Raw genomic sequence first — 27714 nt, 5'->3', positions numbered from 1 at the left:
CACAGACATACACACACACACAGAATTGTTTTTACACAAATTGGATTACTGTCTCTCGATAGATACGTATAGCTATATAAATATACATATAAGAAAGTAAGTTGCCTTTTTTTACTCACATTTTGGAGATATTTCTATATCAGCACAGTTATATATACTTCCTGCTTTTTGTTCCTTGCCACAAAAAAAAAAGAAAAAAGAAAAAAGCTGCAATAAACACCTTTGTGGATAAATCACTAGTTATTGGTGCAAAAATAACTGTTGTATAATTTCCTGGTAGTTAAATTGCCGAATCAAAGCACTTAAACCTCTGATGATACTGTCAGGTTACCCCTCCCAAAAGGTTACACAAATGACATTCTAACAGCATCTCCTCACACCTTGCCTACACTCGGTATCGACAAACTTCAAAAGATTGAAAAAATTGCGTCTCGTTATTTTTATTTGGGTCTCTAATTATGAGTAGGGCAGCAATGCCTGATTGTTAAACGTGCACGTTTTGAAGTCATACGCCCTGGGCTGATCCTACCTCTTCCCCTTAAAATGTGTGACCTTAGGCATGCTGGGGTCTATTTCTTCTTCTCAAAAAAGGGGATAATGAGAGCACAAATCTTTACAATTAAAGGAGATACGTAGAAATATACTGAAGCCCTTCCTACACATCCGCTATTAGTGGTACTGTATTTTTTATTTTTTTATAATTTTTGGTCTTTATTTATTTTACACAGCAGGTTCTTATTAGTCATCCATTTTATACACATCAGTATATACATGTCAATCCCAATCGCCCAATTCATCACACCCCCACCCACCCCCACCATTTTCCCCCCTTGGTGTTCATACGTTTGTTCTCTACATCTGTGTCTCAATTTCTGACCTGCAAACCAGTTCATCTGTATCATTTTCCTAGGTTCCACATATACGCGTTAATATACGATATTTGTTTTTCTCTTTCTGACTTACTTCACTCTGTATGACAGTCTCTAGATCCATCCACGTCTCAACAAATAACCCAATTTCGTTCCTTTTAATGGCTGAGTAATATTCCATTGTATATATGGTACTGTATTTTTTAAAGTCCTGCTCCTTCCAGTACTTTATCTTTGGCATACTCTTCTTCCCAGCCAAGTTTCGCAGAATCCTCGTTGCTTGTAACACAGAATGAGAGAAAAGTTGGCTCTGTTTTTAAAATTTCTCTCCACTTCAACTGCCCCCACCCTCACCCCGCTTCAGAAACTGGTTTACATATCAGTAACGAGTACAGGAATGAGTTGCAGTTTTTAAACAATACGCAAAGTGGAGTACAACACTTGGTCCGAACACCTCCTGGCCCCTAGGAACCACCGTTTACTGCGTAGGAAACTCCAGACAACAAGTATTTAATACTACATGACCCTCAGTGCCGTTGAGGGTAAACTGGCAGCACTGAAAGGCTTCAGAAAAATAAGTTTTAAACGAGAAACCATTCCAAACCCATACCCTCCTCCCAGGCCCCAGGACGCACCTCCCGCGGCCACGCCTTCCAATCCGGAAGTGACGTAACAAGTGGAGTACGTCTTTTTCCGCCGTCCGCCGGTGGCGCGGCACAGGCTGGCGCCGGGTGTGCGTCGGCGTCGCGGCCGGCAGAGGGATTCTGGGTAACGGCCCCAGCCGGCTGGGGCGGCAGGCTCCGCGCAGTGGCTTACGATCACGCGAAGTCTGTTAGCAGTGGGGATTGTAGGGCCGGGGGCAGCCGGACATGGAGCAGCCGTGGCCGCCGCCAGGACCTTGGAGCCTCCCTCGGGCAGAAGGTGAGCCTGAGGAAGAGAGTGACTTGGACGTGTCCCCCGGTTCTCCTCGCTACCCGCAGCTGCCGGGAGGCGGCACCCAGGTGAGAAGGGGCCCGTGTTCTGCGGGGGGATGGGGAGGAGCCGTCACCAGGCCCCCAGAGCCCTCTGTCTCTGCGACCCTCTTCTGTGCCCTGTTCTGAGCCCCCACCTCCCCCTTCCCCCGCCCCCGCCCCCCAACCTCGGACGTCCGGAGCCTGAAGCCATCCCATCACTTTGTAGCATCTACTGAGGTTTTCGGAGAGGGTCTGGCCATATAGCCCCAACCTTCACCTCCACGCACACCTTTTCACCTTGGCTAATTCCTCACCCTTGGAAGAAGTTTCTCCCCTCTACCCCTCTTCTGACGGTACCCAGATTTGGGACAGCTCACTCTATAACATTGACCCTTTGTCCTCTTGTGCCTGCTCTTATCCGAGCACTTTATTCTTTTGAAGGCACTAATATTTGTGCACAGTTGATGGGAACAGTGAATGGTTGTATTTCAGTAATTCACTGAGCTCCTGACATAAAGATTTCAGATCCAGTTTATTTCACTGACTTTTGACATCTGAGCAAATTCTGTAAACCTTGCTATTGATGCTGGCGTAAATCTCGCCCATTCGCGTGACCATTTTCGCCTTACGTTTCTGATTTTAGTTTTGCTTCACACCATTCTTCAGTAAAAATATACAGGCACACGTTTGCCTTTTCCTTCAGACTTCTTCCTCAGATTCCTGCTGCTACTTGTGGTTTTCAGCCCAGCCTTCTTTCCTCTGAAACTTATCCAAATGTGATATACTGCCACTTAGGATTTTCCTGGTCCTATCTTAGGGAGTGCTTAGGTACTCATATCACTTTGTCCCGGTTCTTCTCCTAACCTGAGTGTTTTCGAAGTATATTTCAGGATCACGGACTAAACACTAATATGTTCAATGAAATGGATTATAGGTATTTGCCTTCTAGGCTTCTTGCAAAATGGGGTCCCTCAGGGCTTAACTGAATTAAAACAGTTTTTCTCTAGACTCATCTTGCTAGCTGTTAATGAAAGTGAGTGATTTAAATTGTTTGCCAATAAGTGTAGGGTCATCGATCCTATGCCCAGCTCACAGGGTTGGTTGGCTGCACAGAGAAAATGCTGTTTCATAACCACAGACTGTACTTCGGCCAGCCAGTCACTGGGAAAGTACAAGACATTTTTTTAGGAGGACAGAATGAGAGTTGATAGGTTGGTAGTCACCCACTAATTATGGATCACTGGTGTCATCTTTATATACAAAATGTGTTATATAAGCACATAATGAATGTGTTACAGAGATAGAAAAAGAATGAACAGCAGCTGCCATTGTCAGTTTTGAAGGAGTATAAAGAGGATAGAAAGGTCTCAAGAATTTCACTGCATTGTGGTTGAATCTAAAGAGTAACCTAAGAGAAACTGAATTTTAAAAATAGCTGTATATTAATTTATAAGCTTATTTAGCTGAAAGGAATTTTAGAAATGATTAGGCTTAAATCCTACATTAAAAGTGATTTCCCTGAGGCCATGTAGCTAGGCAGTGGCAGAATTAAAACTAGAATCCACTTCTGACACCTAGTACAGTGTTTTTTCCCACCTACTGTACTGCCCATCCTGTGATGTAATGTAAAATTTTATTTGGCTGAAACTAACTTTGAATGGTTCTAAGATTTGCAAAATGATTTCTAATCCTAAGTTAGTTCATGTGTTTATAACAAAGCTACTTGTCTTGCTGGATTTAAGTTTTAGAACTTAAGTTTTTCTTTTGGAATATTTGGAAAGAATAAAATATTTAATTCAGTTTATAAACATTTTATAATCTTTATAAAAACAGCCTTGGTGTAATTTTACCAAATATAGGGAACCTAGCTATATTAATGTCATATGTGATGTATAGTTCTGAGATCCAATTAAATACAGTTTGGAACTTAGAGATCCTGTTTGGGAATTTTTTTAATGTAAAGTTACATTAGTAGACCTTAATGCTAACAGTTCCTTTTTCAAATCTTTGTTTATTAAAATATAATCAGTCATCTCAATACATGTTGGATAGTTTACTGAAATGCCAAACATAGTCTGTGTAGTCTGTGCAGAAGAATATAAACATAAATCATTTTTAGAATTTAGAAATAAGATTTCTGTGTTTGATTTGAGAGGTGATTTGAGAATTTGTTCCCGCATAATTTGACAAGGCAAGATATTTCCATTTGTCCTTACCTTTCTTAGTATTTCTTTGTCTTTTCTTACAAAATAAATTTTATATCTTCATTTTTCTCCTCTTCCTAGTCCCTTCTTATGCATAGCTAGTCTGCAGTTATTCTTAACCCTATTCTAAGGTAGCAAAAAGTGAAAATAAATACCTTGCTTGGTTCGTTAGGACCAAGTGGTATCTGGGCTCCAAACCTGCTAAACAAGTAAAACATCTGAATAGCAAGTGTCCACATTCCCTCCAATAGAAATCTAAGTTTGCCTGAAGACTTAGCTAAAAAAGGAGCCTTGCATGCTACCTGCCTTAGAATTCCTTACCACCACTAGTCTGTTCCAAGAAGTTGAGTCGTTTATTCATCTAAGATTTATTGCATTCTAGCCCCTCAAGAAGCTGATAGTTAAACAAATAAGCACAGTATTGTGTGAAAACACCACTGTAGAAATATGCATAACTTGGGTGGAGAGGGACAGGGTAAGAGGGAAGGGACATGATGCTGGAATCTGGGATGGAGATAGGAGGTTTAGGGATGGGGGAGTTGCCACATTGAATGGGGTGTGGGGGGGAAGGGGATGTAAAGAATAAGCAAACAAGTAGAAGAGTGACTAGGACTGAGTCTAGAGAGATAATAGGAAGTGAGATCATGAGGGACCATGCCATGCCACAGAGTTTGTGCTTTATCCCAAGACTCTAAGAATGAGTAAAATTATCATATTTGTTTCTTGGAGAAATCACTCCAAGTCTAGAAGAGTAGAGAATGGCTTGAAATGAGAAAGACTGTATTTATATAACTAAAGTGTGAAATTACAAGGGCTTGAATAGTGATGCAGATAAGGGAATAGATTGGAGTAAAATTATTCTGAATACCTAGTTTGAAATTGATCTACATTTTGGCTAAGAAATCATAAAGAATGTGCCTTTAGCTTTTGTTTGATAGAACTGAGGAATATAAGGAATTAAACATCCATCACGATGCTTTACACGTGGTGGTTCAATAAACGTTAAAAGGGGGCTTCCCTGGTGGCACAGTGGTTAAGAATCCACCTGCCAGTGCAGGGGACACAGGTTTGATCCCTGGTCTGGGAATATCCCACATGCCACGGAGCAACTAAGCCCATGTGCCACAATTACTGAAGCCTGTGTACCCAGAGCCCATGCTCTGCAATAAGAGAAGCCACCGCGATGAGAAGCCCACGCACTGCAACGAAGAGTAGCCCCCGCTTGCCGCAACTAGAGAAAGCCTGTGTGCAGCAATGAAGACCCAATGCAACCAAAAATAAATAAATAAGATAAGTTTATTTAAAAAAGTTTTTAAAATAAATGTTAAAACTAATTACTGTTGATTCTTAGTAGAACAGAGTCACCACCTAATGAAACTTAGAAGCTTTTGCACAGCAAAGGAAACCATAAACAAGACGAAAAGACAGCGCTCAGAATGGGAGAAAATATTTGCAAATGAAGCAACTGACAAAGGATTAATCTCCAAAATTTACAAGCAACTCATGCAGCTCAATATCAAAAAAACAAACAACCCAATCAAAAAATGGGCAGAAGACCTAAATAGACATTTCTCCAAAGAAGATACACAGATTGCCAACAAACACATGAAAGAATGCTCAACATCATTAATCATTAGAGAAATGCAAATCAAAACTACACTGAGATATCATCTCACACCGGTCAGAATGGCCATCATCAAAAAATCTACAAACCGTAAATGCTGGAGAGGGTGTGGAGAAAAGGGAACCCTCTTGCAGTGTTGGTGGGAGTGTAAATTGATACAGCCACTATGGAGAACAGTATGGAGGTTCCTTAAAAAACTAAAAACAGAAGTACCATACGACCCAGCAATCCCACTACTGAGCATATACCCTTAGAAAACCATAATTCATAAAGGGTCATGTACCAAAATGTTCATTGCAGCTCTATTTACAATAGCCAGGACATGGAAGCAATCTAAGTGTCCATTGACAGATGAATGGATAAAGAAGATGTGGCACATATATACAATGGAATATTACTCAGCCATAAAAAGAAATGAAATTGAGTTATTTGTAGCGAGGTAGATGGACCTAGAGCCTGTCATACAGAGTGAAGTAAGTCAGAAAGAGAAAAACAAATACCATATGCTAACACATATATATGGAATCTTAAAAAAAAAATGGTCATGAAGAACCTAGGGGCAAGACGGGAATAAAGACACAGACCTACTAGAGAATGGACTTGAGGGTACAGGGAGGGGCAAGGGTAAGCTGGGACAAAGTGAGAGTGGCATGGACATATATACACTACCAGACGTAAAATAGATAGCTGGTGGGAAGCATCTGCATAGCACAGGGAGATCAGCTCAGTGCTTTGTGGCCACCTAGAGGGGTGGGAGGGAGGGAGACGCAAGAGGGAAGAGATACGGGGGCATATGTATATGTATAACTGATTCACTTTGTTATAAAGCAGAAACTAACACACCATTGTAAAGCAATTATACTCCAGTAAATATGTTAAAAAAAAAAAAAACAGAGTCACCAGGGTGGACCAGTGACTTTTTTTTTTAAACAACTTTGTCTGTTTTGATTAGGATTAAGTTAAAGGTTATCTATCTGATGTAGTCAGTTTTAAATAGAAATTTCCAATAATAACAACTCAGATTACCAAGGATTGGGATAACACAGAAAGAAAATAGAAACCAAGAAGTGATTACTTCTAAATAAAAGCTTCTTTGAGTGAAGAATTTGCAAAGCAAAACTCTATAAAGGTCTGCTTTTCGGCATGTTGAGTGATAAGATGATGAACTAGATTTAAGCTTTTGTTCTCATTATTTTGTTTCAGGATTATGAAGACTATAAATCAAATGTTTGTTGAGGCCCAGCTGTATGCAGGACACTGTGCTAGTTGCCAGGCTTTTTGTTGCTGTTAGTTGTCAGGGGAGAGGCACAAATTAACAAAGAAGCTTAGCTTCTAGTTGATGAAACAAGGTCTATAATATAAAACTCTTAACTGCAAACACAGAAGGCTGGATACCTATGTACCAAAAACATTGTACAGAAATCCTTGACTGATAGAAATTTGAACTGTGCTACATAAACATACCTGTTCTGTTGCCTTCTTCATTTCTTAAAAATACTGTTTTGTTTTTTAATCCAGATGTATAGCCATGGAATTGAAATGGCTTGCCAAAAGCAGAAAGAGTTTGTGAAGAGCTCTGTGGCATGCAAATGGAATCTCGCTGAAGCTCAGCAGAAACTTGGTAGCTTAGCACTGCATAACTCTGAGTCCTTGGATCAGGAACATGCCAAAGCACAAACAGCAGTATCAGAACTGAGGCAGCGGGAAGAAGAATGGCGGCAGAAAGAAGAGGCTTTAGTACAAAGAGAGAGAATGTGTCTGTGGAACATGGATGCCGTTAGCAAGGATGTTTTTAATAAGGTACTCTCTTTTATTGGACCATAATGAAAGAAGGAAAGACTGAAGTGTTCGTACAAACCAGTTGTGCATATCTGTTAACAAAGCAACAGAATCCTGTAAACAGTATTCAGTGTTGACAGTTTAGGAAAAGTGATTGTTACAGAAATGTGTTATCCCCAGTAGTGTCTAATGTGGGTAGTCCTTAATCCAATTATATGGCTACAGCATAGCACACTGAATATAAGCATGGGTTCTGGAGTCAGACTGCCTCAAATCTCAACTTTGTCACAGGCTGGCTTTGTGACCTTGGGCAAATCACTTCTCTAAGGCTCAGTTTCATCAACTATAAAGAGTGAGTATGAAAACTAAATAAGGTAACATCTTAAAAGCAGACAGCATGGGGCCTGGTATGTGGTAAAGCTCAGATGTTACCAGTGCTGTCTGATGTTGCTATGCTTATCAGCTTGCTTTCAATTTTGTAATACTAATGTACAGTTACTGGTTTTATCAAATAAAACAAAGTCTCTCACTGGTATTTACCAGTATGTATTTAGTAAACCTCAGATAGTAATCTGGTCTTAGTGTTACAAGCGTTATTGCTGAAAGGAGTAGTAAAATACTTTTGCCAAGTTAGTAGTTTATTAAGAGCAGTCTTCTGTTTCTCACTGGATTACATATATAGGCCTTATTCTTTGACTTTTGTATCTGAAAAAGAAGTGGGCAGTGAAATAAAGTCATTTTCATCTAATGTCTAAAGTAGTACTCTTTCTATTTCTACTAAACTTAACTCTCAAGACTCAGGTATGGACTGCTCATTCTTGTCTAGGTCCGCATTCAGTTTATCTTTAACCGTCATTATTCTCTAGACGCAGTGTGTAACACTACTTGTTTCTGCTCTGGCATCCACTCTCAACACTCCCCCCCAAGCACCTTTAATTTCCTTTCCCTGGACTAGCTCTAGTCCTGCTACAGCAATAAGTAATACACACAGGTAAATGTCTAGTACCACTAGCCCTATCAGTACTTCTTTCTTTAATGGAGATAAATTGTAAGAGTACAACATGCTTCTTAAAAAAACAAAAACATAAACCTGTAAAGTAGAATTGAAAGGCTTCCTTCATTTCCATTTCCCAGAGATGACCACTGTTAACAATGAGTCATATCTTTCTAGACTTTTTCTGTGATTGTACTAATTTATATTTATATATTTTTCTTTCCTCTCAACAGAATAATTCTTTAACTGAATGATTTGCTCTCTCTGTATATATTGTTCTAAGGGATGTGTCATCTTAAGTATTACTTTATTTCTGGTTTGCATTTATACCCCAAAACTATTTAAAATGATTTTTTTATTCCAGAGGGAATTGTCAAAATAATGTTTCTTTGTTTATAAAGTTAATGTCTCTTCTGTTAACACAGTGGTCACAAAGAAAATATTTTTCTTTTTTTTTTTTTTTTTTGGCGGTATGCGGGCCTCTCACTGTTGTGGCCTCTCCCGTTGTGGAGCACAGGCTCCGGACGCGCAGGCTCAGCGGCCATGGCTCACGGGCCCAGCTGCTCCGCGGCATGTGGGTTCTTCCCGGACCGGGGCACGAACCCGTGTCCCCTGCATTGGCAGGCGGACCCTCAACCACTGCGCCACCAGGGAAGCCCCTGTCTCTTCTTTTAATTGTTATTTTTTAAAGTTGGATTCTAACATAGCCTACATTTATACCACAAATTAATTAGGACTCTCTTTATGTTCCAGTCATTTGCTCAAAATTGTACATTGATTTTGTCTGGGAGCTTGAGACTTGAGAGGACTGGTCTAGGTCTGCGCTGTCCAACTTGATAGCCACTAGCCACATGTGCTATTGAGCACTTGAAATGTGGCTAGTCCGAATTGAGATGTGCTGTAAGTGTAAAATACACGCCAGATTCCGATGGCTTAGTACCAAAAAAAGTAAAATATTCCATTAATAATTTTTTTGTGTTGCTTACATGTTGAAATGATAATATGTTGGATATGTTGGGTTAAATAGATATGTTGTTAATTTCATCTGTTTCTTTTGCTTTTTAATGTGGCTGATAGGAAACTTTAAATTACATTTGTGGCTTGGATTATATTTCTATTGGACAGTGCCGGTCTAGATGGAGAATATATAAAGGAAAAAAATGCTTTTATTTTGAAATATATAAACTTGTGTGTTTCCTGATTGTAAACTGTCAGAGAGCTAGTTTTCAGTTTTCATTTTTGGCAGTGATGATCTCAAGGTTTAAACGTGATCACATAATGTTCTGAGAAATTGTTCTGCCAGTTTTTTTGGCCAGATAAAAACTTAATCTTCGTCTGTTTTATGACTTATTTAACTGAAAAGAAGCACTTCCTTAATAGAAATTTGTACTTGATTTCAGAATCAAACTGTTTAGCCTCTCCTAAGAACAGTTTACAGCAAAGGTCTGTTTTAGGTTTATGTCTTATCAAAAATTTTGTTGTAAATATACTCTATATGCTTTGAATTTCTGAATTTGTTTCCAGCAAGAACTCCAAAGATTACTGTAGAGTTGCAAATATTTAATGGAAATGAATAATGCAAAACATAAATTATGCATGTAAAGGATCTTTCTATACCTGCTTTTGATAGGGAAATTCAGTTTTACAGAAAGGTTAATTCATTTGTTTTTCTCTGTAGATTTTTTAAATAATTGTATAATTTTCTACATATATATCACTTTAAATAAGACTAATGAAACTTCATTACAAGAAAATTTTAATTTTTAATAGAGTTTTACAGATGAATTTAATGACATGAGTTTACTACATCACCTTTTTATAGTGTCTATAAGAAGGATTGCTAGGCACTCAATAAGTGAGAAAGAAAATCCAATTCGAATATAAAATCTGATTTTAACTTCAAAATTTTTTTCTTAGAGTTTTATTAATCAAGATAAAAGAAAAGAAACAGAAGATGAAGATAAATCAAAATCATTTATGCAGAAACATGAGCAGAAAATCAGACATTTTGGTAAGTCTACTACTTGAGTTTCCTTCTTTTTTAATGTTTGGTATCATAAATATGTCTACAAAAGGTGGATTTATAAAATGGGGACCAAAAAGAAGACAAGTGACAAACTCCAGTTGCATAGCTGCTTCTGGCACAGTTGTATAGCTCTTGTTTTAGACTTTTTTTTGGTCGTAAAAAAATAGAGTGACAGTAAACTGAATTGTGAAGAAAAGCAAAATTCAAACTATTATTATATAATCCTACCATCTAAAACATGGTCTTTTTTACTACCTAGACTCTTTCCATTTCCCAACTAGTCTTTGCTTTTGTCTTTTTTCATCTTTGCTTCCTTTGTATCTGCTTATTTTATGGTTGTAAGATTAGCATTCATTTTTTTCAGGTTTTGGATATGATGCTATACAATTTATGCAGATCCTTCAACTGTTATTCAGATAAATCATAAGTAATAGAATATAATTTATAATAAATAATAAGTAATAGAAATACATATACAAAGAACTGAAAAATAGTTTTCTCTATTGGGGAAAAGCAGTGGGATGGGGGTTGATTTAAGTGAAGGCTTACCAGAGGAGATAACATCTGAGTTAGATTATAAGGAACATGTAAGAGTTCTCCATGTAGATAAGGGAGGCAAGGCAACAGCATGTCCAAAGGCAGAGTCGGGAAACAGTATGCTGTGTTCTAAGAATTATAAGCAGTGACAATATTGCTGGAGTGAAAATGCTACTGGGAAGTATATATGTGTCAATTTAATAAACATAGTTTTTATTCGGAGTGTGTTAATAAGCCTTTTAAATGACATTTTGAGACCTTTTTCCTATTGGTATTTCTCTCCCAAAGTATTTAGAATTTCATTCATCCTTATGTCAGTACAACGAATACTACTTTAGGTATTTTTCCTTTTTTTGCAGTTTATTCATAGAATTATTTCATAAAGTTTATTCATAAAATTTATTAATTTTTCTCATACTTTTTATTTATTTTTAAATAAATTTATTTGTTTTATTTATTTTTGGCTATGTTGGGTCTTCGTTTCCTCGCGCAGGCTTTCTCTAGTTGTGGCGACGGGGGGCTACTCTTCGTTGCAGTGTGCGGACTTCTCATTATAGTGGCTTCTCTTGTTGAGGAGCATGGGCTCAAGGCACATGGTCTTCAGTAATTGTGGCTTGCGGGCTCTAGAGCACAGGCTCAATAGTTGTGGCGCACGGGCTTAGTTGCTCCATGGCATGTGGGATCTTCCCGGACTAGGGCTTGAACCTGTGTCCCCTGCATTGGCAGGCAGATTCTTAACCACTGCGCCACCAGGGAAGCCCTCATACTTTTTATTTTTAAAAAGTGAAATAAGTTATGTATTCTGTTTAATTCAAGAATAGTGTCTGAAGAAGTAAGCGAAGTTTATTTTTGCAAATATTATCATTCCAGTATTATTTATAATAGAAAAAATGGATATACAGTCATCCCTTGGGTAGATATTAAAATCTTTAAATAAGCAGAGCCCTGAATTATAAGAATAAAAAGCAAAAATTTTGTAAATGAATCTTAGTTGTGATAATTTGAGTTGCAGCTCCCACCTACAGTCCTTACTTCCCAGGCCTGCGTGTTCTGTAGGAAAAGGAGTACCATGTACTGATTACTTTTTCAGAGCATGACGCATCTGGTAGAATAGCATCCCTCAAGGTGCTTTCACACAGCTCGCATTCTGTAGGCTAGTTGCTTTGGAGCCATGGGAAACCTAGTGCATGTAAAATAGTTCCCTCACTTTTGCTATAAACTGAGTCTGTGGTCAGAAGGAATTTTATTTGGGAAAATATCCCTACCTCACTAGGTGTAGTAACCCACCTGGCACTATAATTATGTGGGTCTTCAATAAAACATTTCACTATTCTATAAAACCTACTGCTTCTGTGTAGTAATGTTCATAAGACCAGTGAATTTCATGAGCCTGTTGTCTTCATTTCTTTTGCTGTAAATTGAGTTTTGGGGTCAAGAAATAATGTGGTATGGGAAACATCTCATTTAGTAAGACCACAGATGCATTACTGGTAGAAGCATGGCAAAGAGGGAGGGCAATACCAGATCTCAAATGGTCTTGTTCAAGTGAGGAACCACTGGTCCCTCCAAAATGAAACGGGACCAAGATTATCAACCTATTACTTGATGGTTGGCTGGTCCTTCCAGCTTGATAGTTGGCTGGCCTCTCCAATATTGAGGTTTCAGCACTGGTTTCTGCTACTGGTAAATTAGGTATTCAGTGGCTAACCTGGAATACCCTTGATGAAGAGATCCCATGCTGTTGAATCTCTGCATAATCTCAAATCTACCACCATGACTCCTTAGTTTATAAAATATTGTACAAACAATCAGATGGCTGAGGAAATATGTGACTAATAAACAGTTGTTTTGCCATTGCATGAGTGGGCTTCCGTGTCTCATCCTGTAATGCTACCCAGAGCCTTACTGTCTTCAAAGCCAACCAGACCTAATAGCCGTTCCCAGATTCACATTGTGCCTGTTTCTTAGTTGAAATACACTTGACTTTTCACTTTGGGCAAGATATCCTATTTGCCGCAGCCCATTGGATCCCCAGAAATGTTACTAAAGTAGTAGGCTCCCAAAATTTTCCTGTGTTTTTATTTCCCACTTTCTGGCATGTTTGTTTGTATCATACCGAGACAAACGGGATACCTGCTCCTTCTTGCTCACCAAGTTCCATCAGAGTGCAGTAGACCAGTTTGCAGTCAGGTGGGATGATGAGATAGTCAAAGTCTCTGGGGACTAAATTATGGCACAGAGTTGATGGAGAGACCTGAGGCAAGACAGTGAAAGTTTAATATTGTCCCACCTGGGTGGAAGCAAATGTTTCTGGAGTTGTGTGCTTGTTGTAATAAAGGGAAAAAAGGCATTTGTCAGAATAATGACTACATTGATATAATCCTTTGAAGTAAACACATTTGGAATAGCAGCTGTGAATTAGAGCTTCTAGCTGGAGGCTTTCCAAACTTGGTTTGCATTCCAGACTCTTGGAAGACATGGGCCTAGAACATGGGAGGTTGTGAAGGGCTGCAAAGGCTTGACACTGTACTTTGTGGTCTCATGCGTACGTATATTCTTCAGACTTCCTCCTAACTTTCCCTTATGGTATTTTTTGATATTTTTTGACTGTCTTTCTTTTATTGCTTTTATTACCCCTTGTAACTAGATGGAATTTACCATCTAATGATTAATGGTACAACCATGTCATGGAATATTGTGAAGTATTGATTTTTCCCCCATATTTATGTTTACTTATTCATTTAGTTAAATGTTTTATAAATATAAAATACCAATTTAGAAATAGTCTGTTTTCTTTTAAACTTCACAGAACAGTTTTCTTCAAAGTCATATGCATCTTTGACATCACTGTCTTTATGATAATCAGAGCTTATTTTTGATGATCTATCACAGTTTTTCATGGCACATCATCTGTTCACTTCCAACCAAAGTTAGCTGTGATTCAGCATTTTTTTGAATCTGTGTGGGATGTTGCCACTGGAGATTTTGTTAAAAGCTGTAAATATTTGCATAGATACTATGTTACAATCAGTTGTGCTGTAGGTGGGTATTCAGTCTCTTCAATGTAATCACTTACATATTGCTTTTCAAAAACACATCAGTATCCTGTTTTTGAAAAACATTTAATAAAAGTATTCTTAGAACAGAATGTGAAGTGAAATGAGTAGGAAATTAATATGTATGATATGATTCTAATTTTGTTTCTCTAAAAGTCATTAAAAAATAAGCCAGAGGGAAATACATCAGAATGTTAACATTGATTATCTCTTGTAAGCATTGTAGGTGGTTTTTATTTTCTGGATTTTTCAAATTCTTCACAATGAATATACTTTATTTTTATAATCTGAAAAAGAAATATTTTTAAAGAGTTTATCCTAAGAATTCAAAGATGGCTTAACATTAGAAGACTCATTAATGTGATTCACCATATTAACAGATTGCAATAGCATAAACACAGGACTTAGTGATAAGTTTGATATGGGAGGAATGGAAATGTCAGAAGAATCTCTGAAATGCCTGATTGGGTGACATGGAACCTAGGAAGCAATGTAGATGGGCAGGGAGAGAAGAATGGGTTCAGTTTCAAGTAAGATGAGTTTATGTGCAGGCATGTAGGTAGAAATAGCTGTCTGGTGGTAGGTGATTGGGAATACAGGAGATCTGGAGCTCAGGATATATTGAAAAATAGGTCATATATCATTCATTAAGAAATTCACAACCTAGTTGGGAGGTTCTTGGTACACTGAGAAATTAAAATACTTAGTATAATTCAAAGGATTGAAATCTATCATTCTATCAGTATAATGCAAAAAGGAAAGGGAAATAAATAATGAAGTGTATTTGGGGACCATTTTAGGAATCAGGTGGAATATTGAGAGCTAAAATTGGGATTTAGACATTCATCAGAAAAAAATATATGGGTGAAGATACATAATTAAAATATTTTAATTTGTCAAAGTAAGGTTTTTCAAGCATTCAGAGAAGTTGGTTGGCTAGTTTAAATGACTAGATTATCCTTAACCAAAAGATTAGCTTAGAGCTTCCCTGGTGGCGCAGTGGTTGAGAGTCTGCCTGTCGATGCAGGGGACATGGGTTCGTGCCCTGGGTCCGGGAAGATCCCACATGGCGCGGAGCGGCTAGGCCCGTGAGCCATGGCCACTGAGCCTGCGCATCTGGAGCCTGTGCTCTGCAACGGGAGAGACCACAACAGTGAGAGGCCCACGTACTGCAAAAAAAAAAAAAAAAAAAAAAAAAGATTAGCTTAATATTTGATGGATGAATGAATGAATGAATTGTTCATATTGTGTTAATAATACCTAGTATTTATCAGGTGTTTACTTTCTGTCAGGTACTGTTTTAAGTGCTTTATATGTATTAACTCCTTTAGTCCTCACAAAAATCCTATGAGTTAGATGCTATTTTTAGCCCTCTTTTACACATGGGAAAATGTAGGCATAGAGGTATAATAGAACTTGCCCAAGGTGTGGTAAGGCCAATACTTGAACCTAGGCAGTTTAGTCCTCGAGTCATCATGTTAGATTGTGTTACTCTCCATTTGATTTTAAGTTTCTTTATAAATTCCAAAGTAATATGTGTACTTTCTGGTATGTTCTGTTCCACTAAGCCATTGATTCTCTTGATATATTTTGTTCATAAAATTCCACACTCTTCCCACAGAGGTCTTAATGGACTACCTGTAATGTAACTTCTCAATTTCATAATAATTTAGTATGCATTTTTGAAATCAAGTATTGACAGTTATTTTTCAGGTAAAGAAAAGCTATGGTCATCCTCAAGTGTTAATTTTGTCTCAGTTATTAAGTAGATAGTTTAAAACCTTTAACGTTTAGTGACACCCTTCTTCATGGCCCCTACAAGTGTCACTAACCCTTTCGTAAATTATCTTTCCTGCAAAAGAAACCAGAATGGGTAGGAATTTGGTGCCTGAGTAAGTCACAGTGCTGCCCATGGAGAAGTAAACGGAGAAGCAGTGATCTTTCTGAATGGTTGATAGAGTTGAAAATATCCCCTCTTCAGAAGTGTAACAAAGCTAAGGCAAAATTGCTTTATAGGATTTATTTTATGGCTTCAGGTATGAGAAATAGAATTATGCTTTCTTTAGATCTGACCCACAGAAATTATTAATTAGATTCTTTAACTATATAATTTGAGAAGTAGTTTAAAGTAACTTAAATAATCATAGTTTCTCAGAATTTAAAATGACCTAGTCACTGTATCCAAAGTGTTGGGGAAATAACTCTATAAAGCTTGTAAAACTCTTTATGAGAAAATGCTAAAATGCTTTTTTCCAATTTTTTTAATGAGGAAAAAAATCATTCTTTTTAATTAATTTCCATGTGTTGCTGTGTATTTCTGAGTAAGACATTTGTCCTCAGTTTTGTTTTCACTTGTGTTCTGATATGGAACTTCAGAAGTTCATTTTGTGTCTAGAGGAAAGATTTATTGCCAAACTATTGAGATAGCCTTATAAAATTTCCATAATGACTCAATAACTTTCTTGGTTGGATGAGTCTAAATAAAGCTCAACACTTTGCTGGTTCTGTTAATTACTTGGGTGGTATCAACTTTTTGACCAAATTTCTTAACTAATTTGGGTAAAGATGACAGTACACCTTTAGTAGTATTTGGACTGGTTTGGTATTTTGAAGCAAAATGGCAGTTGTTTTCAAATATGCTTAACTAATTTTAAAAAGATTTTGTTTTCTATGTATAAACAGTCATCATGACTAAATGGTTAACATGACTAAAATGGTTAAAGTATAGTTACTATTATAACACTTACTGGATTGGTTTCCCATGCTGTTGACATTTTACCATATTATCTTAGACATATTTTAATAAATTAGAAGAAATGTAGTTTTTCTGAATCTTTTATTAAGTCTTTGCTCAGTGTAGTTTCTTGAGGTTTTGCTTTCTTATGCATCTAACAGAAAAATTTGTATTCTCTGAATAAATAATATTGAATCTCCTGAAATTATCTGTACTTACTTTAGCCTAGAATGACCAGCGGTCTCTATTTGCCTGGGACTTCGGGCATTCCCCAGATGTAGAACTTAAGGCTTTAAACCAATCACCCTACTTTAGCCTGACATTATTTGAAATAAAGTTTTCTATGAATTTTGAAAGCTATTTCCAATATGCTGGGTATTGCTTTATTATTGCTCTTTATTTGCTCTTTTACCATAACATACTGCTATGGTAATGTGAGTTGTCTTTAAAGAGAATGATTTTAAAATACCATTTCTTTGCTTACAAGAGGAAAGTATTTGACATTCATGGTTTAATTCTTTTTTTTTTTTTTTACAGGTATGTTAAGTCGATGGGATGATAGTCAGAGATTTTTGTCTGACCATCCATACCTTGTATGTGAAGAAACTGCTAAATATCTTATTTTATGGTGTTTTCATCTAGAAGCTGAACAGGTATTATGTGAAACTTGAATTTCTGGGAACCTTAGTGGAATTCTGATTTACTTTTTTGTTTTGTTTTTTCCGTTACTTTAAATGAAAGTAGGAAGGTCATTAAATGAAATTATAATTTTGTTTTGTTTTCACATATACTTGAGCTTACTGTTGGAATTTTTTTTAGTTATTTCAGTTAGCATAGGGAAACTTGTTTCCAATGTGCTTTCCCTGCCTGCCTGCCCCCTCACCTCTCGTTCCCATGTATTGATACTATAAACCTTTTTCTTTTTTAACCTATTTAAAAATCATATTTTAAAAATCCAAATAGTAATCACAATATTAAATATATTTCTTATAATTTTAATCTGTTACTTTCAGAAAGGGGCTCTGATGGAACAAATAGCACATCAAGCAGTTGTAATGCAGTTTATTATGGAAATGGCCAAAAACTGTAATGTGGATCCAAGAGGATGTTTTCGCTTATTTTTCCAGAAAGCCAAAGTAAGTAGCTATTTGGTATTGTTAAATGGGAAGGTTAGGTTTTAGCTGAGACCTCTTTTGTCCATACACATCAATGGAAGCCATCCAACCAGGATGCCACAGGCTAAATTCTGTAGATTTTATAAGGAAAAGAAAAATTATATTGCTGTTTTCATGCTAATATAGATTTAAAGGAGCTATATAAGAAGCTATACTATACAGCATGTATGTGAAATTGAGAGCCATTCACATGAATGTATGTATTCAGGAAAATTAGAGGAATGGTTAAAAAAAAAACCTGTAGTACACAGAATATTATGCAGCCATCAAAATTATATTTATGGGGCTTCCCTGGTGGCACAGTGGTTGGGAGTCTGCCTGCTGATGCAGGGGACACGGGTTCGTGCCCCGGTCCGGGAAGATCCCACATGTCGCGAAGAGGCTGGGCCCGTGAGCCATGGCCGCTGGGCCCGCGCGTCTGGAGCCTGTGCTCCGCAACGGGAGAGGCCACAGCAGTGAGAGGCCCGCGTACCGCAAAAAAAAAAAAAAAAAAAAAATTATATTTATGAAAAATTTTTAATCTGAGAAAATGCTTTGCTATAAAGTCAAAAGAAGTGATACATGTTTATATATACAGGATGATGTCAGCTATATTAAAGAAAAATAGGTATGTCTAGAAAGATTAAATAAAATTTCACACTCACTAAATTTACTAATTTAAATTATTACTATAATTTAAAAGTTTTATAAGAAGTAGAGCAATAAGAATTCACATGCACTGACTGTAGGAGTATAAATTGGTATAACCACTTTGGAAAATTTCCTTGTAAAGTTGAACAAGACAAGTGCTTACAGCCAGAAATTCTCCTAGGTGTATACCCTAGAGAAAAACATCTCAACATGTGGTTCAGGGACACTTGAGGGTTTTCAAGACCCTTTCCATTAGTCCTGAGTCAAAACTATTTTCATAATAATACTAAGATGTTATTTGCCATTTTCACTCTCATTCTCTCATCAGTGTACAGCATAGATTGATACAGAAGCAGATGTGTGAATACAGCTATCTTCTGTTAAGCCTTCTCACTGAATTGTTTGTTTTGGAAATATAGTTTTTTAAAAAAATATGTTATAAATGTTAACATGTAATGAGTTTGTTATTATATTTCAGTTAATATTTATTTAATTCCTCAGTTTTAATTTCTAACACATAAGTATTGATAGATATAGCCCACGTAAATAGGAACTCTTTAGGTTCCTCAATAATTTTCAAGAGTATGAGGGAGTCCTGAGACTATAAAGTTTGAGAACTGCTGCCCTAGAGACACTCATGTATGTGCTTAATAGAATTGTTCATAATAGCAAAAAGTCTGGGAACAGCCCAAATGTCTGTTAACAGTAGAATGAATAAATTGTGGTATATTCATTGGTAATATACTAATCAGCATTGGCATGGATAAAAAGACAAGAAAGCAAAAAAAACACAAGTCTTAGAATGATATCTGGTATCATTTTTTTTTTTTTGCGGTACACGGGCCTCTCACTGCTGTGGCCTCTCCCATTGCGGAGCACAGGCTCCGGACGCGCAGGCTCAGCGGCCATGGCTCACTGGCCCAGCCGCTCTGCGGCATGTGGGATCTTCCCGGACCGGGGCACGAACCCATGTCCCCTGCATCGGCAGACGGACTCTCAACCACTGCGCCACCAGGGAAGCCCGATATCTGGTATCATTTTTAAATTTTTATATTTTTTATAAAGTTCAAAAACAAGCAGAACTAAATATATTGTTGACGGATACATAAATTTTAAGCAGTAAAACTGAAGAGGCAAAGGAGTGATTAGGACAAGTTACAATAGTAACCTCAGAGAGATGGAATGCTCCTTGAAACTCATCTCTAAGATACTAGTAATGATCTATTTCCTAATTTTTGTGGGTACATAGTGGGATTTTTGCCCAATAAATTGTACATAAATATTTTACATGCTCTTTTTTGCATATATGATACATTTTAGCATACACAATTAGAAGTTAGAAGGAAATATACCAAAAGTTTAATTTTGATTATACTTGGGTCGTAGAATTATAAGTGATTTCCATTTTCTTTTTCGTATACTACAGTGAACATATTTCCTTTTATAAACAGAGAAAAACATTGTATTTTTAAAATAAAAAAAATTAGTGTGGCAGTAGTCCTACCTTCTACTTCTACTGTTAAAATAGGAAATTTTCCCAAAACAGTAGTTTTAATGAGTAAACAATTTTTTAAAAAAATTAACTTATTTATTTTTGGCTGCATTGGGTCTTTGTCACTGCGCGTGGGCTTTCTCTAGTTGCAGTGAGCAGGGGCTACTCTTCGTTGTGGTGCACGGGCTTCTCGTTGCGGTGGCTTCTCTTGTTGCAGAGTACAGGCTCTAGGTGCACAGGCTTCAGTAGTTGCAGCATGCAGGCTCAGTAGTTGTGGCTCGCGAGCTCTAGAGCGCAGGCTCAGTAGTTGTGGCACCCGGGCTTAGTTGCTCCGCGGCATGTGGGATCTTCCCAGACCAGGGCTCGAACCCGTGTCCCTTGCATTGGCTGGCAGATTCTTAACCACTACACCACCAGGGAAGCCCTTAATGAGTAAACGATTGAGTTGGTATTTTAGTTAGGCTTCTGATGACTAAATTTTCACTTGACACATAGGCATTAAAAAAAAAAAAAACAACTTTCTTTTTCATCTTACATTAATGGACATGTTTGAACTAGTGCTTAGTAAGATAATGGAACATAGTCAAACTATATGCATCCTTTGAAATTTACTTTGACAAAATAGAACTGAACAGCTCTGCAGTCTTAGATCTTAACATTGTGTTCTTTTTTTTTTTTTTGGTGGTATGCGGGCCTCTCACTGTTGTGGCCTCTCCCGTTGCGGAGCACAGGCTCCAGACGTGCAGGCTCAGCGGCCATGGCTCATGGGCCCAGCCGCTTTGCGGCATGTGGGATCTTCCCGGACCAGGGCACCAACCTGTGTCCCCTGCATCGGCAGGCGAACTCTCAACCACTGCGCCACCAGGGAAGCCCAACATTGTGTTCTTAATAATTTTTTTTAAATTAAGGAATAACTTTCATGAGGTGCTTGCTTTGTGCCAGGTATTATTCTAGGCACTTTACATGGATTAACTCATTAAATCCTCATAACATTTTATAAGGATTTTTATTCCTTTTTTACAAATGAGGAAATTAGCATAGAGAAACTGAGCAAGTGACCCATAGGTTGCTTAATAAAACAAAAATCAATCAAGTCTCTCTAGATCTAAATCCCTAGGCCTTAGGCATGAAGTAAGGTCAGCAGTTGTGTCACTTGATTCCTAACGGTTTGCTACATAACCATTTCAGAAGGATTACTTTTGGATATGAAGGCTAACATTGCATGTGTGTATACGAGTACCGTATATTGACTAAAGTGAAATGCTATAATAGAATTAAGGAAATGATTCCTAAATTCTTAAAAAGATAGAATGGCAGCACAGAACATTGTCTGCATTATTTGTATATATAGTGATGCTAGTAACTAATCCATAGGTTTTAATCCAGTTACACAGTGTAAACTACATTAAAGAAAAAAATTGCACGGCAGACAAATGGGCCCATTGATATTCAGGAATGAGACTTCGACAAAATCTCTTCTACCACTTGAACTTAAATTCTATGATCTATTGTGTAGGATGTGCTCTGTGTCATTTTTTAATCTGCAAAGGAAACGTTTATAATTGGAGGCTACTGCCAAAAGGATATTTTGCATTAAGAATTTTGCTTATATTATATACATCTTGGGAGAGAATTTCCTTCCCTCAACATAACTCATTGTACTTTTTTCTTTCCATAATCTTGAAAAGAAGGTACCCCCTTAACTAAAACACTAAGGTATTTTCACAATGAAGTTGAATGTTGAGTTTAATTGGTTTTCATGGCTTTTACAAATAGGGATTTTAGGGTCAGGGAATTACTAATAACAGGTAATAGTGTTCCCTTATTAATTGGTGGAGAATTAGAAGGTTTAAAGAATATCCCTTGGCTGTTGCTTGGCAGTGGGAAGAGGAGAGGAGAACGTGAGGGGTTAAATGAGGAGTATTTTGGATCCTGTCAAGAATACAGATAAATCAAGAGAAATACAGAGGAAGCCTACCTTCTTTCATTTTATTAGTGTGTATTTGTAAAGAGGGGTTGTTTCTTATTAGTTTGTTTTATTTTGCTGAAGCAGAGGGAAATGGAACAAACCAATCTTTAATATTCATATAAAACAGGCAGTTTTCAGAAATCTGACAGAGATCTTGATAGTTTCTACATTTAAACTATTCACCTCATCTTTACTTCTTCCACTTCAGGCCTAATATATGCTTGCTAGAGTTTACTGTGTGGTCTGGAAGTCTTGAAAAACACAGTCTTTATTTTTTGTGTTTTCTAGGCAGAGAAAGAAGGTTATTTTGAAGCATTCAAAAATGAACTTGAAGCTTTCAAGTCAAGAGTAAGACTTTATTCTCAATCACCAAGTTTCCAACCTATGACAGTTCAGAATAATGTTCCCCATTCTGGTGTTGGATCCTTACCACAGGTAAGTTGGAAAAGTAAATATTTATTTTATAAATGTATTAGTTTACATAATTTTTGTTCTTTTGGACTTCTCTTTCTTCTTATACATTATATATGTGTGGTCATTTTAAATGTTCTTGCCTCAAAAGATAACTCTGAGTTTCATCTCATGCCATGTTTTGGCATTAAATCTTGTTCATCTCTTAGGTATTTAGAGAGATACCAAATTCTACTCCTTTAAATACAGAAGGGATGAGGACCACCTAAGCATTCTTAAGGGCAAGTGTTACCTATTGATCATCTCAATCATAAACTTCTCAAGATGGCTCCTGAGGAACATCTCATTCTAAGTAGAACTATACTGTTAAGAATTTATTGAGATGAATTAGCTTCAAAGCATATGTCCAAGTAGCAACCAAGGTGATCTGGTGCATGAGTTTAGTAGTATTATCTTTTTGAATGTTGGTGTTGCCTACCAGATGTAACATTTTACTACAAATTAATGTAACTTATGCTAAGCTGTTCTTTATGGTAATATTGGCCAACTCTTTGAGCCCCTTGGAAATCTGCTATTAGAATAAGATAAAACCATGTCACTAGTGTGAAAGAATTTATGTCAAAGAGGAGGTTGGACCACTGGTCTGCCTGATTCTACTTAGGATTACAGTTTTAAGTTATTAAAAGTTACTGCCCATTTTGGTTCTAGTAGCATTTAAATTGAACCAGTCATCTCTCATTTTCTCATTTTCAGGCCCTAAGATTTTAGGAACAGCTTTAGCCAGTTTAGCCTGTTGCCTACACAGTGAAAGGGAAGTCTCACTCAAAAGGCAATGTGAGGGCTTCCCTGGTGGCACAGTGGTTGGGAGTCCGCCTGCCGATGCAGGGGACACGGGTTCGTGCCCCGGTCCGGGAAGATCCCACATGCCACGGAGTGGCTGGGCCCGTGAGCCATGGCCGCTGAGCCTGTGCATCCGGAGCCTGTGCTCCGCAACGGGAGAGGCCACAACAGTGAGAGGCCCGCGTACCGCAAAAAAAAAAAAAAAAAGAAAAAGGCAATGTGACGAGAGCCCTGTATTTATTTTTAAATCTCAGAGTGGTGGAAATTGAGATTTTCAGTATCTTGACCTTATGTATCTATAATTTCACTATTCTGGTTATATGTATTGTAGGCCAAAGGGACAATTTAAGGAAAGCAATTGATCATATTCAACTCAGCCAAAGATATTATTTTCAAGGATAGAAATAATTAAGGTCCGATTTTTAAATAATTAGTAATGTTAACCCTTAGTTAGACATGTAAGCAATATTCCCTCTCAATTTGTCCTACACATTACCTCTTAATGCTGTTTAAATAAAATGATAATTTTCTCTTCAGTTCTGTGAGAAATAGCCCATAGGGATGCAGTCTTTCCAAAGGAATTTTATGACTAAGTCTCTGTAAGTTCAACATATAAACCTCCTAAAACTAAGGTGTTACATAATGAATGCAGAGGAAAAAAGACTTTTGAAGGATGTTGTTGATTCTAAACGTAAGAGGGAAAAGATTTCAACTAGATCCACAGAAGCACTGTTATTTGAGAGAAGGATAAGATAATAGATAGGATAAGATGAGAGACAACCTGAGGGACTAAGTTGTCAACTGAGAGATTTGGAAGAAGAGCTTACCATAACAATAACACCCCATTTTTATTATATCAGTCTATAAATTGCAAAACACTTTTACATGGTGTCTCATTTAATATTCTCAAAAACCCTGTGACACGTTTTCATTCATTTTATGGATGAATAAACTGAAGCTCCTGGAGGTTAAGTAATTTACCTGAAGTCAGTACATTAAGTGATGGAGCTAATATGCTAATCCTGGATTTCTGTTCTACTCCATTGCTCATTCATTCTCCTACATCAGGGGTCCTCAACTCCCAGGCCATTGACCGGTCCGTGGCCTGTTAGGAACCAGGCCACACAGCAGGAGGTGAGCGGCGGGCAAGCGAAGCTTCATCTGCTGTTCCCCGTTGGCTTGTATTACCACCTGAACCATCCTCCCACCCCCACCCCGGGCCAGTGGAAAAATTGTCTTTCACAAAACCGGTCCCTGGTGCCAAAAAGGTTGGGGACCACTGACCTACATCATAGACTATTGTTGAATCATATGCTAGAAATAGGACAAGACACTCAGTTGTGTGTGCTCTTGGGAAGAACTGGTCTCTGGGACAAGAAATGTGTTGAGTATGTTATTAGATGAGAATATAGGGTAATCAGTGGAATTTAAGTGTACATTAGGTTAGGTATATTGATTGCTTTTTGTTTTTTTAAGTCTCCTCATGATGATGTCTTCAGTCCTTAAGGAGGTGGGTAGATGAATTCTAGAGAATCTCTTTAGCCAGTTCTAATACTCAACATTCTCCATGAAAATCTGGAGCCTAGTCTTAATAGAGAGTAATTGTAAGCTCTGTTCTGAAGGCCTTTGGAATTGGGCCTGGATGGTCAGAAAAGATCTTAGCACTCTGTTTCTTTGGAAAATGGGATAATGTAACAAGATTATTAATAATTTTTTATAAAACTTAAATTTGGATAACACTTTAGCTTTTAATCTCTTTTTTAAATTGACAACAGTCTCATGAAATAAGCCAAATACCATTATCCTTAGCTTTGAGAGAACTAAACCAAGGCCTCTTGGACAGAGATATAAGTAACAGTTATCTTAGGCTTATCCTGTATACTAGCTTTTAATGTTATTAAATTTTGATGAATTATTTTCTCTTTGAGGATGGCATTATACTAAGTGGAAAAGGCAGGGTTAGAACTGAGGTCCAAAGTTATTTTAGTGTTCTAGATCTCAGTCAGTTATTTGTGCCACTTCCTTCATAAAAACCTGATTGAGAATAATCCAACTAACTTCTGGCTTACTTTTCGACTTTTACAATAGAAGAATCACAAAGTATTGTACTTTATTAAGGAGACCTTTTGAAAACCCTGAGACCTTTTGAAAACCCTGCCTCCCTTTGGTATGGGCAGGTTTAAGATATCTATGCCCTGTGTGGACTATTTTCCTCATTGATGTTTATTAAATAAAATAAACAGATGAAAGTAGGTGACACATAATAAAACTCTAAGTATGAGCAGATATTCAGAACAACTGATAAAACTGAATTCTTGGGGAAGAATTTCCTAAAGTCCTAGGTCTTAAGGGCTTATGTCTCTATTCATGATGCTTTAATAATAATGGGTTTATTTTTGCATTTATTGAATAAGGTTTTCTGTTCCTAGTTTTAGAAATGAACAAATTAGAATATTTTTGAGTTCTTCTGTTTAAAAAATAAACAAAACCTAAATTAAACTGTTCTTTTGTTTTCAACTTTTTAAATACAAGTCTAAGTACCTTTCAAAAGATTAACAATTTCTCACTTGGGTTTGTTTTAACCTTTGAGAAACCAAAATAGACTCTGAAGATAGCTATAATATTTACTTAGTAAATATATTTTTTCCTTATTCAGGTGTTTTTGTAATTTTAGTATTTACTGTTATAATTAGTAATCTTCATAATACATATAATACATTGCTGGCTTAAAGCCATGTTTATCTTTTAAATTATCAATAACTATATATAATCATATGGAAGATATAGTCTTATATGATTAAATAATTAAAATTATAGTTTTGTTAAACAGAGGAAGAAGGTAGTGTTTATTACATTTCTATTTTTCACATACATCATTCTCTCTTTATCACATCTCTTTGGATTAAGTGGTAATAATCTATTTAATTTTTTTCTTTATCTTCTTGGGTTTCAACCCAAGTCTGACTTCAAAGTCCGTCTTTTTTCCTGTTCTGCTATACTGCAGAGAAATAAAGAATGCAAAACTGAATATGCAACTGCATATACTGGCATAAAACTTATTATCATTCATTCATTCTTTTTTCTTTTCAGAATCCAGATTATCTTCAGTATTCTATCAATACAGCTCTCTGCAGTTTAAACTCAGTGGTACATAAAGATGATGATGAACCCAAAATGATGGACACTGTATAATTTGGTTAAGACTGCTGAAGCCAAGTGCTATTTTGTTACAAGAAAGGAAGAACTTGGCTATTTTCTTGACACTTTTATGGGTGCTGCACTTTATTTTTGTTTGGTTTTTGATGGGAGGGAAAACAAAGAGTACTGAAACGTTTTGTAAAATTTTTTTCATGTGCTGCTAGGTTTTTTTGTTTTGTTTTGTTTTTTCTGAAGAGAGGAGTGGTACCATATGTTGCAAGAAGTCAAACTGGACATTTTTTTGGTTTTTTTAGCTACTAAATTTGTCTTTAATCTTATTGTTCTCAACTTTGGAATCAAAGTATGAAAATCTGCACAAATGCAATGTTTACAAGAACTGGTTGATTCTAGGAGGCATCTGCTACAGTCTTTTTATATGGATGTGTACATGTCCTACTCTACAAAAATGATTAAAGATAAAAATGTACTTGTATCCTATTGCTAATTTAGCTGTCAAATCTGGTGTTTCATCATATTAAAAGCAATAAATCAGTAGTTGATAATCTGCTTTACTAAATAAGCGGGGTGGTACAAATTAAAACAAAATATTTCCCCTTAAAATAATATTACATTTGTTTTTTCGGCACCATCAGTTAAATCCTTGACTATAATATCAATTTTATATAGATACTAAATTTACCCCCAAGTATTCCCAGAACTATATTCCTTAGTAGTTGATTTTACCCTGTTGACATTTTAATATTAGGGTTATATAGTGATATAAAAAGTGATAAAGCTAATACAGATTTTTTTTTTTACTGAGAGGAACTTCAATCTCACTCTTAATTTCTTTATTTGACATAGTCTGGGATCTCTCAGGGAGCAAGTTTTAAAAGAATACTAATGGCCTGTAAGAACAAATAGGGAAAAATAATCTGATTTCTAAAATTGTGGTTATTGTTTGTTTTACTCTGATGTGGCCCAAAGACTTTTTTAAAAAGGCAAGAGAAATCTTTTGGAGCAAACTACTTATTTCTAAGAATTTGGTGATCCTTACTGGTAATGATGGCTTTTACTACATTTGTCATTCCTCTCTTTAGCTCAGTTACCATGGAATGCGTCTGAGCTTTACTACTTCCTATATAATTCACTTTAAATATGCCAGGATATTTGATAATTCATTTTATTTGGAATGAGATGACAATGTTAATTATTCTGTCCTTATTATTTGAGGATTAACCTTCTGACTTACAGGAACATGAGCTTTGATTTGAAACCAATGT

The 27714-nt window shown here is 36.7% G+C and overlaps 1 protein-coding gene across 2 annotated transcripts; it reads left to right on the top strand.

Annotated features, from left to right (window-relative positions):
- Positions 1–1655: 1655 nt before the first annotated feature.
- Positions 1656–26924, top strand: CDC37L1 (cell division cycle 37 like 1, HSP90 cochaperone; the record flags this gene model as incomplete). Of its 2 annotated transcripts, XM_079706804.1 has the most annotated exons (7): positions 1656–1870; positions 7169–7450; positions 10341–10434; positions 17314–17429; positions 17790–17912; positions 22331–22477; positions 26384–26924. In XM_079706804.1, exons 1-7 carry the CDS (start codon positions 1739–1741, stop codon positions 26483–26485), a joined length of 996 nt encoding a protein of 331 aa, XP_079562930.1. In that variant the 5' UTR covers positions 1656–1738. The 2 variants fall into 2 exon arrangements, with proteins under 2 accessions (XP_079562930.1, XP_079562929.1); XM_079706803.1 differs by lacking the exon at positions 26384–26924 and having other exon boundaries at positions 22331–22696.
- Between the last annotated feature and the right edge of the window lie 790 nt (positions 26925–27714).

This window comes from Hyperoodon ampullatus (genome assembly GCF_949752795.1).
Source record: "Hyperoodon ampullatus genome assembly, chromosome: 6".
NCBI classification, from domain to species: domain Eukaryota; kingdom Metazoa; phylum Chordata; class Mammalia; order Artiodactyla; family Ziphiidae; genus Hyperoodon; species Hyperoodon ampullatus.
This window is presented reverse-complemented; position numbering and strand designations above follow the sequence as displayed.